Source organism: Pimephales promelas, chromosome 11 (genome assembly GCF_988280905.1).
Source record: "Pimephales promelas chromosome 11, fPimPro1.hap1.1, whole genome shotgun sequence".
Taxonomy (NCBI): Eukaryota; Metazoa; Chordata; class Actinopteri; order Cypriniformes; family Leuciscidae; genus Pimephales; species Pimephales promelas.
Window position 1 is genome coordinate 34,181,244 of NC_142779.1, and position 13,360 is coordinate 34,194,603.

The 13,360-nt window shown below is 38.3% G+C and overlaps 1 protein-coding gene across 1 annotated transcript in view; it reads right to left on the reverse strand.

Annotated features, from left to right (window-relative positions):
* wdr11 (WD repeat domain 11) overlaps window positions 1–756 on the reverse strand; it is a 120,377-nt gene extending 119,621 nt beyond the window's left edge. Inside the window, exon 1 of the mRNA XM_089117318.1 lies at window positions 540–756. Coding sequence (XP_088973444.1) covers window positions 540–637 — 98 coding nt within the window. The 5' untranslated portion in view covers window positions 638–756. The remainder of the gene's footprint in view (window positions 1–539) is intronic.
* Between the last annotated feature and the right edge of the window lie 12,604 nt (window positions 757–13,360).

Sequence of the window (13,360 nt, forward strand, 5' to 3'; positions counted from 1 at the left end):
TAATAAATATTACATAAAAGTTACATTTATAATTAATTATTTTGAACTTTCTATTTATCAAACAATGCTAAAAAAGTGTTCACATGGGGAAAAAAGTTTCCCAAAAATATTAGGAAGCACATCTGTGCTTAACATTGATAATAATAAGAAATGTTTCTTCAGAACCCATACGAATGATTTCTGAAGGATCACGTGACACTGAAGACTGGCGTAATGATGCTGAAAATTTAGATCACATGAATACATTGTAAAATATATTACAACAGAAACCAGTTAATTTAAATTGTAATAATAATATGTCACAAAATTACTCTATTTAAGTAAATGCAGCCATGGTGAGATTAAGAGACTACTTTCTATATATATATATATATATATATCCTACGAAACACATGTCTACAACACATGTCAACAAAAGCAGACAGTATATTGTTGTTGTTGATTATGATGATAATGATGATTTTTTTCAAACTCAAAAGGTTGGTTAGATCATGATTGTATGTGTTGACAGTCTGCATGCAGAAGCTAGAGCTACTCACCAGTCCACTGCTGTCTTGTTCTGTAAATTAACCGTTCCGGTCAGTGTTCTTGCGGCCAGTTTAATATTGACAGTGTACGGAATCATGGTTGAAGCCATATATCAAAACTACATGAAAAGTGGAATGTTTTGGTTCGTTTTAAATGTAATGAATGATCGAGCTGTGTTATTAGGAAGTGTTTACGGTGCGTCCCATTACTGTTCCGTTCAGAAAACGCCCCACACATCTGTAGTTCCGCCCTGATAGTGTCTGACTTACGATATTAGTTAAAAGACACTATTTATTTATTTTTTTGTTATCATACTAGTATCACAATTTAATATTTTTTTGGCATTTTGTGTAATCACATTAACTAATCAGATCCAGGCCAGCATCATGATGATTAGCCTAGCCTAGCTTTGGCTTCCTTTCACTTGAGTTATTTCCTTCCTTATTTAGCTAGTTTTTTATTATCAGTCATTCATTGTGGCATTTTCTTATCTGCTATGCAGACCTAAATTTTCATATTTAATTGGCTTTGAAGGTACAATGTCAAGTTACCTTTTTGTTTCTAGCACTTTATACAAAATGCTACAGATTGTTTCAAAGCAGCTTCCCGTAAACAAGAAAATAGAGTCAATGATGCAAGCTTTAGTTTTGACAATAGTTTTGATATTCAGCTCAAGTCAGTTCAATGTTGATTCAATTCATTTGAGAGCTCTATAAAGCTACAGAAGTCAGTGAGTATCCATCTCGATTGAGTTCAAATTTGTTCTCATCTGATTGTGTCAGTGCAGTCAAATTGATAATATTAAGAAATATTTAGACTAAGCAAGCCAGTCAGGTGACAGAAACGGAGAAAAACATTGGGAGAAACCAGACTCAGTTGTGCTCCTCTGCCAAATGAATGAACACAGAATATGATTTATGATTCCAGGCTGCATCATGTCAGATTTGTGGACTGATATTATTCAATAGCAGTAATTATCCAAATGATTATAGATGCTCTCACTGCGCCTCATAAAAAAATGAGTTACAAGCAGATCATTAACTATTTATGCTTCAGTTATCATTTGAGTATTGTAACATGTTTCATACCTTAAAACTTTATATTGCACAAGAAAGTATCTAAAAGTTTCTTTTACATGATTTTTTTTCAATACTTTGGAATGCATGTTAATTTGCATTTTATCAAGTTGATTTATAGTCATAGAGAAGTAGCAATATATATTTAAAAAAATCTTTACTTTACTAAATACCATGTTGTGAGTCTGACTGTATATTAGGTAATCAAGACGATGGTGAGGAATTCAGATTAATAAAATTAGAGGTTGACGACTATGGGTTTTTCAGGGATCTATTTTTAATACTTTACAATGAGTATTTGATTAAATTATATGTATATTATATTATTTACTGCAATGATTACAAATGATATCAAATGTATTATATCAAAATGTGTTATGGATATGGGTGTAATAAAAAGACGATTGATTCATTATATTCCACTAATTATTTTAGTTGCTGTGCTTGTAAAACAACAAGATGTAATATAAATACTAAAACACTTAGTTGGTTAGCAAATAATATATTCAGTCGCTTTGGCTAACTTCTGCATTGTTTCTAATTTTCCTCTTTGCAAAAAAAAAACATTGCTTACAAAGAAATGGATATAACAGACATTTGTAATTTCTCTTGACACCTATGTCACGGATCAACAGATGCGCAGATGGAGGATGAACTCAACTGCAGGGTTTAATGATGTAAGTGTCACCATTATGTTCTGTTTGGTTTAGTTTTCATGGACCTTCTGTTTGTTTTCATTAGTCACATGTGTTCCTTGTTCTATTCGCCGCCGATTCTATTTCTATTTGATCGTCTCTGTTGTGTTTTGTTTCGGTTTTAGTTTTTTAGTTTTTCATCATGGACTTCCCTGCAGTCAAGCTGCTCTGCCTTGAGCAGGGAAATAACTCCCTTGAGGAACATTTAATGGATTTTCTGGATCTTGTGCCTCAGACAACTTTCCGAGACGACTGCCTCGGCACATTTCTACGTGCGGGACTTATACCACCCGAGAGCCAACATGACATCATGACTTTTTCGTAAACATACACGCCACTTTCAAGTCAAGTGGCGTGTTATCTATACGCATTTTGAGCTATCCGTGTGTATGCCGTTAAATGTCCGAGCGATTCCGCGTGTATGTACATCTGGGGAGCGATATTTTTTTTCCTAGGATGGTAGGGGAAGACTCATAAATGGTATTAACCCCAGTGATGGGTAGGTTTAGGGACGGGGTTGGGCTAGGTCATATATTTATGTATACAGTATGTAACGTAATGTAACGTTAAGCCAACGACGTTCACAAACACTCTGAAAAGTGATTTTGTGTGTTGATAGCATGCCAAAAATGGAAATACGAATTGGTGTGTCATACATACGCCATTTCATGAGATCAGTCTGCGAGAGCAGTCGTCCGGGGAAACTGCTTGAGGGATTATGTGGAGTGGGTGCTGGTTACCTGTTGATCCACATTCACCGTAAAGGGCGTCAAATCAGACGCAGAACCCTCCGGTCGGAGCAAAGCAGTTTGAGCCCATCGCAGACTTCGAGCCTTTCTCCGCCGCAAGCCCACGCCACTGAGGATGTGTGCATCGCCGCAGAGCCTGAGATGCGCAAGTCTGACCAGGTGTGTGTGCCGGCTGCATTACCCACCAGCGAGGGAGCCTCCGTGGAATTGGAGGACAAGGATGGAGAGTCCTGCCAACCTTCCCGCCACTGAGTGCGTAAGACTGGTAGCACCACTTTCAACCCTTCAAGCTAATGATTTCTCATCTTCAGTCCCATCAGACCCACCCACTCTCCCTCTCCCTACCACTATAGACGAGTGAACCCTTTGCATTGGACTAATTTTAGCCATCTTCCATCTTCCTAACCCCTCAGCCATTCCCTTTACCCACTCGTCACCATCTCTCACCAGTCCCTCCGAATCCACCACTCCTCTCAGTGGTGCGGATCTATCTCGGGCCAGCTGGGAGCCGTCTCCGCCTCTCCTCCACTCAAAGCGTTTTTGACATAGGCTCAAAACAAGGGTCGAAAATAGCCTATTACTTAGTCATTTTGATGTTTTTGAATGTAAAAACCAAGCAAACGTCATAAGTTGACCTCACACAACAATATAATAAAATTTTAAAAGCCAGTTCATGACCCCTTTAAGAGTGCCTTTTACCGTGTGACATCATGCATATGGAATGCGAGTTTTAATAAGATAAATTCAATGCAAACTTTTAAAAACAAGTACTTTATTTTTGTCATGTGTGGCTGTAATGATGCACATGAGGAAAGTGATAGGAGGAGCCATGGTGGAGATTTGGCTGATGTAACACAGTCTCATCCCAAGACGTCATATAACTGATGTCTTGGGACGTCTTTTGACCATACGTCAACATCCGCCGTTTTAGGGTACCCTTTAACGTCAGTTACATGACGGTCCTGGGCCGTCATACAACTGACGCTTTACCTTTAACGTCGGTTAGGTGACGGGGTAGGTTTAGGTCTGGGGTAGGGTTAGGATCCGATAACATCATCTAACCGACGTTAAAGGGTACCCTAAAACGGCGGATGTTGACGTATGGTCCCAAGACGTCAGTTATATGACTTGGGATGAGGCTGCGCTGGCTGATGACATCAGGAAACTGACTAAGACAGAGCCAATGGAAGAGGAGACCAGCATGCAGACCGGGCGACACCAATTGTCCAGGAGTCCGAGGTGGAGCTGGGGTGCCAGAGGATTGATGTGGAGACCAAGGAGGGAAGGCAGAGCTAGGGTGACCACCTGCTAATAAGCCCAAGGGGGGACAAGGGGTATGTTTCTGAGGGACAATGTGGGACACTGCTTGGCGCGGCGGTGCCCCCACCCCACGGGCAGACTCTGATAGAGGTTTACCCATATCTAGAATTGTTACTATTGCCTTACTGTTTGTACATAAATAATTGTTAAAAAAAGCACATACCTTAGCACATGCATTAATAATGCCCTATTCCCTAAACATGTGTAATTGCTGATATATTCTCATGAATAGGCCAACCAATGTGTATTTGTTTTCTAAATAAAGATGAATATTTTGAACATTCAATGAATTGACAGCACTTCCACTTACGATTTACTTTAGCTATTTAATTTTATTTATTTTTATTACAATTAATTCACTTTAAATCAATAAAAGTATAAAATTATAGGATTAACAGGAATTATAGTTGCTCAACACCACAGGAACAGTTTTAAAAAAAGTCGAAAAAAAGTCTAAACTCACAACTCCAGAGGTTCACGGAATGAGAAGCTGCGCTGTCATGACAACAATGAAAAAGTTGACATCAACCTAGTCAGCAGGTCACGTGGGAGTGGCAACCAGTCTTGATGAAGTTCACTTTCTACATGAACTAGTTCAAAGTTCAGTTCACACATTTTAAAATGAACTAGTTAAGTTCAAGTTTACACAGAAATGTAAGATTTTTCCCATCTTCACCGACCTCGTTATAAAATCCGTTTAAATTATCATACGACGCCTTTGTCGACGGCGGCCGCGGTGCGACACTGGTGGCTTGTGTTGCCAGATTTGGTGTTTTTCGCTACATATTGAGCCCTGTTTACGGTGAGTTTTAGCAGGGTGTTCGCCTGGAAGGCTCTATAGAAATCTGGCACCCCATTGAACGAAGTTAAACTGAGAGAGCGTGCGACACCAGAATGAACGTCACACGTTCATCAGGACAGGCAGTTAAAAAATACGTTCAGTTCACCCAAAATATGAACAAGTTCATTAACGTGAACGTGTTCAGGCACAACGTTTGGCTGCCTGCGTCTCGAGGATAAAGAGTGACCGACTTTTTTTTGAGCAAGCATTGATTATGCGTGACGCGGTCTCAATTTGCGGGACGCATGAATTGGGCTTCAAACGCTGTGCGCGCACGCGCTACGCGGGACGGGTGGTCACCCTGGGCAGAGCCCAATTGAGCTGTAGGGGTGGAGGGACAAAGCGCAGCTGAAAAATGGCCCGTAAGTCCAAGGTGGAGCCAGAGGGATAAGAGAGCCCAGTGGAGCCGTAAGGATGATGGTCCCATGTGGAGCGGAGGGAGGGAGGAGCCAAGGTGGAGTGACACCTTGGAATCAGTGCATCCAAATCGCAAACTATCTGAGTAGGTATGACATTTAATTTTACGTTGCGACTGTTACAAAGTACACTCTATATAGTATGAATATGAGTAGTATGAATGAAATTCAGTTGTACTACATCTGCCATGTTGTTGTTATCATGTGACCTATACCAGCATCAGTTGCGTCGCTTCACCTCTATTCATAAATCCCTTCCTGTGGCCTCATGGGATCATAAAGTGTCTACTATGTATTCAGACATACTACTCTTTTTCAAATACTATATAGTGGAGAAGTATTCTATTTCAAACACAGCATAAGTGTCAAAATAACTCTATGTTTAAACAATAGATGCTATGAGAGTTCACAAAGAAAGAGCACTAGTCATTACTAAAAAAACGTCAATTATATTTGTAAATGTAGCATTTTGTTTAAATTGTGTTTGCTATAGTGTCAACCAACCCTGTTACTATATTTGAACAAACTCTCCAAAACAATTATTAAAACACATATTTTGATTTTACTCTTCAGAAACTTTAGAGCAATAATTACTAAGACACGTATCTGGGATCGAATCCATAGCCGACCATTCTATCTAAAACACTGGAACACAGAAGCGTAAATCTCAATTTTCTTTCTTTTCATGTTTCAACATCCATTTCTTGTAGGTGGCTTTCCCCTAACAGAGTGTCAGCCGAATACCTCGCCTCTGGTAAGGCAAATCAATAAGTCCAAAGAAGTGAGGGGTTTTTTTTCTTGGTTTTTCATTTCACCGGGTTTAGGTCTTAATAACCGTGCTAGCCTGAGGAGCCGGCTGCTAGTGTGTGATGAAACATCCGTAATGAGAACAGTGAGAAAAAGAATAATACATCACACAGAGTTAAAAGTTAATTAGCTGCTGGTTGATTTAAACTGATCACAGAACTCTTGCTCACCATGGCAACTTTTTCAGCATAAACGGCGCTCTGAAAAAAGGCCGCCTTTAAGTCTGCTCAGCTAACCGTTTTCATTTACAGGGCTTTCAATCGCTTTGATACGTTTCATTTATGATACAACTTACTAAAGATGCATTTTGAAAGCTCCACACTGATAACTCTTGATTACTATTGTTCTTGCCTTATTTATTTTTTTAAACTTTAGTTTAATTTCTGATTATTTGTGAAATGTAATTTCACAATCAAACCTTTTTTCTGCTGACAAACACTCACATGATATACAGTCTGGACATGATATACAGTTGTTGTCACAGTTTTGTTCGGTTTAATTTGTTTTCATTGGACTTGTCTGCCTATCTTCATATCACGTGTCAATGTCATCATCATTCTCAGGTCATCCACATAATTATTTCCACAAAATCCACATAATTTTTTCCTTCTGTCTCTGCTCACCTGTGTTGTATGCTGTGCTCACCCGTCAATAAAGACCAGCTGTTGAGATCCTCTTTCTTGGCTGACTGTTTACGTGACAGTCAACCATTAATATTTTTAGGGCTGTGCCAAATTCACTTTTGGCAATAGCAGAATCCAAACTATGCAATTCAAAAGCAATTTTTTAACAGATTAAAAAGGATAGCAAGAAAACAAACGGGGTTCTGAAATTGAGTCTGCATGCTTCAAAAGCGCCCGCGCCCTCAGATAACTTGGACGTGGCTGTGGTTACAAGAGGTAAAAACTATATAAATACTGTTCGTTTTCTCACACAAACCATCAATGTGTACTTACATTTACGAGTCATTAAATCATGTTTAATTTGGACTTCTCTGTGCATGCTCTTTGAGGTGGTGACCATAGACCTGCATGATATGACTGACAAACAAGAACGGTTTGACCTAAAAATATAAAAATTGAAAATACTGCGGAAACAAAGACACCTACATCTTGGATGCCCTTGAGGTAAGATAAAACATACCAAAAATTTATTTCAAAGTGAACTATCCCTTTAAGATCTATTCTGCAGTCAGCCACCAGGGGGCAACATGTATGCCTTCGCTTAACTTTTAAGGACTTGTGCGGCACACTTGTTTGCGATGCAGCAACAGGAACGCGCTGCAAATAACACAGACCACACCTGTGGGGTTTCCACCATACTCCTATTCTATAAAAACTTGTTCTGCTTACCCTTGAACGAAGAACTTTGCCGCGTATATCAAGACCTAAACAGAGAAGACATCACAACAGGCAAATATAATTATATAATAATTTAAAATATGAAAATTATTAAATGCGGTCATATGCAATTTTGGAGAAATAAACCCTCATAGAAAATAATGTTCATTACATCCAGTAAACACTATACCTCCTGCCATGAAGAAAATTAGGTTGTAGAAGACACCTCAGGCAAAGTTGCCCCCAGACTCATTCCCAAAGCATGAGATTAGGTTCTCTCTCTCTCTCTCTCTCTCTCTCTCTCTCTGGATTGAAAATGACACATTGCACTTTATTGAAGAATTTTGAGTAGATCAAGGTGATTTCTTGCTAATGTAGTGTTTATATAATTTAGTTTTGTAGTTAGTTAATAAAGGTGTGTTAAATCTCAAAAAAATCTCTCTCTCTCTCTCTCTCTCTCTCTCTCTCTCTCTCTCTCTCTCTCTCTCTCTCTCTCTTTTTTCTGTAAAGAATTGAAAATGACTACATTTTAAGAACCTTGAAATGATTCAGCACTGAAATGAAGCACTGAAAGTTTCCAACATTGCAGAGGCATAATTTTAATCCATTAGATTTACATTTATGTGCCTTTCACATGAGCACAAACAATTCACTCCTATTATAAGTGCTAATCTTTTCTTTATAACTTTACATTGTAAATCCAATATCATTATCTGCATGATTATATTACAGTTTAATTTAGTCGTGTGTGCTTGTTTGTGTGTTATAGACCATTTTGCGAGATGTAAACAGAAGCACTTCCTGTTTCAGTTTTTTAACACTACATACACGTTAGAATAAAATACAACCACACAGCTTTAAGATGTTAGCTTTACATTTGAAATAAAGAAACCATTTACAAACTGAAACAGGAAGTGTTTCTGGACCAGTGTTGTTTACATCTTGCAAAATGGTCTATATTGTATATAGAAGAACTTTTATTTATAAAGCGCCTTTCCTTAGCTCAAGGTTGCTTTACATTGTACATTACAATACATTTACACACACATTACTATCACATAAGAACACATATAGTCACATAATCCAAAATACATGTTAAATAGATACTGTATGTTATTAGCTGAGTCTTGAATGGAGCCGCAGATGAGATATAACGAAGGAGCATTAACACTGACTAAACTGATCTAATGGACCGGGCAGGGCGGTAAGAGTAAAGTAGATCAGACAGATATGACCATTTAATGCCTTTAATGTTAGATGTAATACTTTAAGTGAATACGTGACGCCACGGCTAGCCAGGGAAAATCATGAAGCAGAGGAGTAATGTGAGCAGACCGCCCATCCAGAAAAAAAGTGAGGAGAGAACTCTTGCTGCTGCTGAGTTTTGAACGTACTTTTGCAATAATTTTTTTGGGCCGACCAAGAAATAGAGCATTGCAATAATCCAGGCGTGATATGATTAATGCATGAATTAAGGATTAACATGCTTAACATGAACTCCATCAATATCAAAGGACAGGTCCATCCTTTTGACTGAGGCAGCAGAGCCAATCTCCAATATTTCAGTTTTTTTATTATTTAATTTGAGAAAATTCAGTGACATCCAATGCTTGATGCCCCTGATACATGCAGTGAGTGAGTGAGTCGGGAAGGAATAGCATATCAGAGCTGGCAGTAAGATAAATTTGAAAGTCCATGCCTGCGTATGATGTCACCAAGTGAATATTAATGATAAACAATAGCGGGCCGAGAACTGAACCTTGAGGAACACCCTGTGTAAGTGAAGCAGTGGCAGATCTATACCCTTGTATGGTGATATAGTACTTTCTGTCGCCGCTGTTGTAAGAAATGAACCAGGAAAGAGCAGAACCACTGTGTCAGGGATGAACGAGACAGATGCAATTGCCAATGCAGTAAGGTGAATCTATTAGACAAATACAAGTGTGAACAGCAGGCAAAGCCAGTTAAACACTGAGAGTTGTGTGTATCCAGGCAACAACCAGAGCTGCAAACAGACAGTCCATAAACACGAGAGATCAGTATTTCATGGCAGACTGTGTCAAATGCAGCACTTAGGCCCTGTTTACACAAACGCAGATATTTCCCTGCGGTTTGGCTTCCCATTTACATGAAATCCCCGTTTTTTATCACAGAAAATGATTATTTCTGAAAATGCTGGTTATATATTGTCGTGTCAACTGGGAGAAACTGGGTTTTAAGTTTTCTCTTGTCGATTCTGAGGATTCTGATTGGCTTGTATGGCTTTATCCTTCTCCCTACACTGCCGCCCATAGGTTTGGCATAGTTATTACGCTCGACGGCGTATTTATGTGGGTGTGCGCACGATGTTTTTATTGAAAACGGAGGGGGAGGGGGGATATTTGTTTCTCTAAATACCCGGCTTTGTGTAACGTGGCAAGATGTTTATTAACCCTGAATCCACAGACAAAATAATGATGTTAACCACTCTACGAAGAGCAGTTTCAGTGCTATGAGATGAGCGAAATTCTGACTGAAAAGGTTCAAAAAGACCATTAACATCTAAATATGATTGCAATTGCGAAGCCACAACCTTTTTAATGATTTTGCTTAAGAATGTTAAATTAGATATTGGCCTGTAATTGTCCATGTTTAGATGGTAAAGTCCTTTAAGAATGGGGGTCACCGCAGTTGGGACAATGGCGGAAGCCAAACTACAGTTTATTGTATGTGTTATGAAGGGTGCAAACTCGAGGACACACATCTTATGCAAAACTATGGTGGCTGGGAGAGCTCAATGTGCTGCAACTGAAGAAAACACATACAAATAGAAAAAAAACACCCGCAAATGAAGAAAACATCTTCATTAGTTTCACAACACACGTGTGCTCCAAATACTCACAACACAACCAAATACAGAAACGTGCTGCAAAAAACAAAGACCACACCTGCAGGGTTTTCATCAAAAGTTTGTGACAATGACTTTGCACCTACTGTGTTTTCACAAGTGTTGGTACAGAATTTAATTTGAGGACAAGCAGAGATAAATCCGAAGTTTCTTTCCACGACCTGGTCGGTGTAAAACTCCAAGTTGTCCACACCATTCACAGGGGTTGGACAATGAAACTGAAACACCTGGTTTTACAACACAATAATTTGTAAGTATGATGAGGGCCTCATTTTGCATCCAAATACAGCACCAATTGACAGATAGAAGTCCTTCACAGTGACCAGAGGGATTATGAGCCGTTCCTCTTCCAGAACAGTGTCCAGGTCACTATATGATGCTGGTGGACTCGCTCCTCCAAAACACCTCAACAATATTCAGATCTGGTGACTGTCAGACCATGGGAGATGTTCAACGTCACTTTCATCTTCATCAAACCCTTCTGTCACAAGTCTTGCTGTGTGTGTTGGTGCATGATCATGCTGATACACGGTTTGAGCATCAGGTGCTCATGATCCTCCAGAAGGGTTTGGTAGTCCTCGGCAGTGTCGTGTCCATCAAATACAATCAGGATTGTCATGATATTGGAGCTCAAACCATCCCTGATCCACCCGTGCTTCACTCTGAAGATTGGCCGCCAGGCATATAGATGTGAAACCTCCAACATTGGCCAGTGTTTCAGTTTCATTGTCCAACTCCTGTATACTGTAAGTGTGCGGAGCCAAACAGAAAGATCATTTTAATATTCTGAGTTGAGCAGCAGAAAATTATAAAGCCATCTCTGGGAAAGTAATATAATTAACATCATCCAAAAACAACACAAAAAGACCAAAAAAAAAACAAAAACCTGCAACATGACCAGTGATGACCAATGTGACCCACACAACACTTTCCACAATCGGATCCTCAATCAACAGAAGGTAAGGCGACCCAACATCCCAAGGACTGACACCACAAAAAGAGAAAGAGAGTGGAGACTCAGAGGGATATAAGGACTCGCAGCAATCTGTGTGACAGGATCACGGAGACTGCTGCGGCTCAGTAATCCAAAACTTTTGAGTGTGTAAAGTAGTCCAGGAAATAATCCATAAAATATTAAACAAATATCTATTCTATCTATAATCTATCTATTTGCTTTATGCAGCTCTTCAGTATTGGGCTCATCCAACTTTTACAATGCATTATTAATGAAAAGTGACAAAGAAATAGCAAGAGGCTTTTGAAGAAGCACTTTTTTTTCAATGTAGGGAATATGGAGTCACAGTGATGCTTTAGAGTGGTTTAGCATGTTCATTGTCCCAGGGTAACTAGTACTGACAGAGGGTCCAAAGGCACAAAACACATAATATTGTAAAGATAGTATAACTTTTTTTTTTTAAAACTGTGCTTCCTCTCATCTCCTCAGACAACTGCATTCATAATTTCATCTCTACTAATTTGACATAATGTGTAATTAAATATTACACAAATGGAAACTTATTTTCAGCACTGAATAGTGCCTGTATGACAAAAATTATGATTCACAAATCACAATTCTTTGCACCAATATCTGTGTATGTTTATGTATATTTGCAACACCAGCGTTGACGGGTGCACATTTATCAACAGGAATTAACAAAACAATATAGTGATAAGAAGTGAGTGTAAAAATAAATAATGTTAAAATGAATTCATAAATATTTGCCCTTCAATTAAGTTGTAATTGTGTTAACATTAATGCCAAGAATGCACGTTGAGTCAATATGTCAAGCATTGAGTGGGATGAGGCTTTGCATAATTGCTAATTAAACCTCTGATGAAAAATTGGCTCGGCTGAAAGGACTGAAAGGAAAAACATCTAACAAAGAATTTACATCTGAAAGATTGCTTTAAAAGCTTCTCGAAACATTTAGGGTTAAAAGAGGAAAGAAAGACAATTTTTCGAGCCTGAGTTTGAAAGATGTATCGATGGTTAAACCAAAAGAGTTTGATCAACCTGTTCACTGATAAATCAAATTGTATCATCAGAGGAATGGATCTAGAGACTCAACCCTAGGATGAACACATGTTCAGAAAATTGTTTTGTTTTGATATGGTTTTATTCATGATCTAAGATCAAGCCATTAGTCAATGTAACCCAATGTCTAGCAAGTCTCATCAAAAGGATTTCTTAATTAACTAAATATTGTTACAGACCATATCCTTATAATTTGCACTGTTCCTGTTAAAATAATCAGTTAATTAGCATAAATCTGCCAGTCCATCAAGTCAAAGTTCATCTTTCTTCACTAACCTCTGGAAAAATTAATAGTTATAGTAATAGTTAAGAACATTATTTGTTCTTCAGACATTCCCTCTTAAAAAACAAGTGTTTGCTGTATGCAATGACCACATTTGGGAAAATGGGTAAAATTCAACAATTTTAACAAAAGAAAACTTGGTAACACTTTATTTTACAGTGTTATTGTTACATATGTTACATGTAGTTACTATAGTAATAACTATAAATTATGCATAATTACATGCAACTAACCCTAAGCCCTAATCCTAAATCTTTAGTAAGTATGTAGTTCATTAATGTTACTACTTAAATGTATAATTACAGTGTAACAACGGCACCTTAAAATAAAGTGTAAACGAAAACTTTAAGAACCAGAATCTAAAAGGATTTAGAAATCTTTAA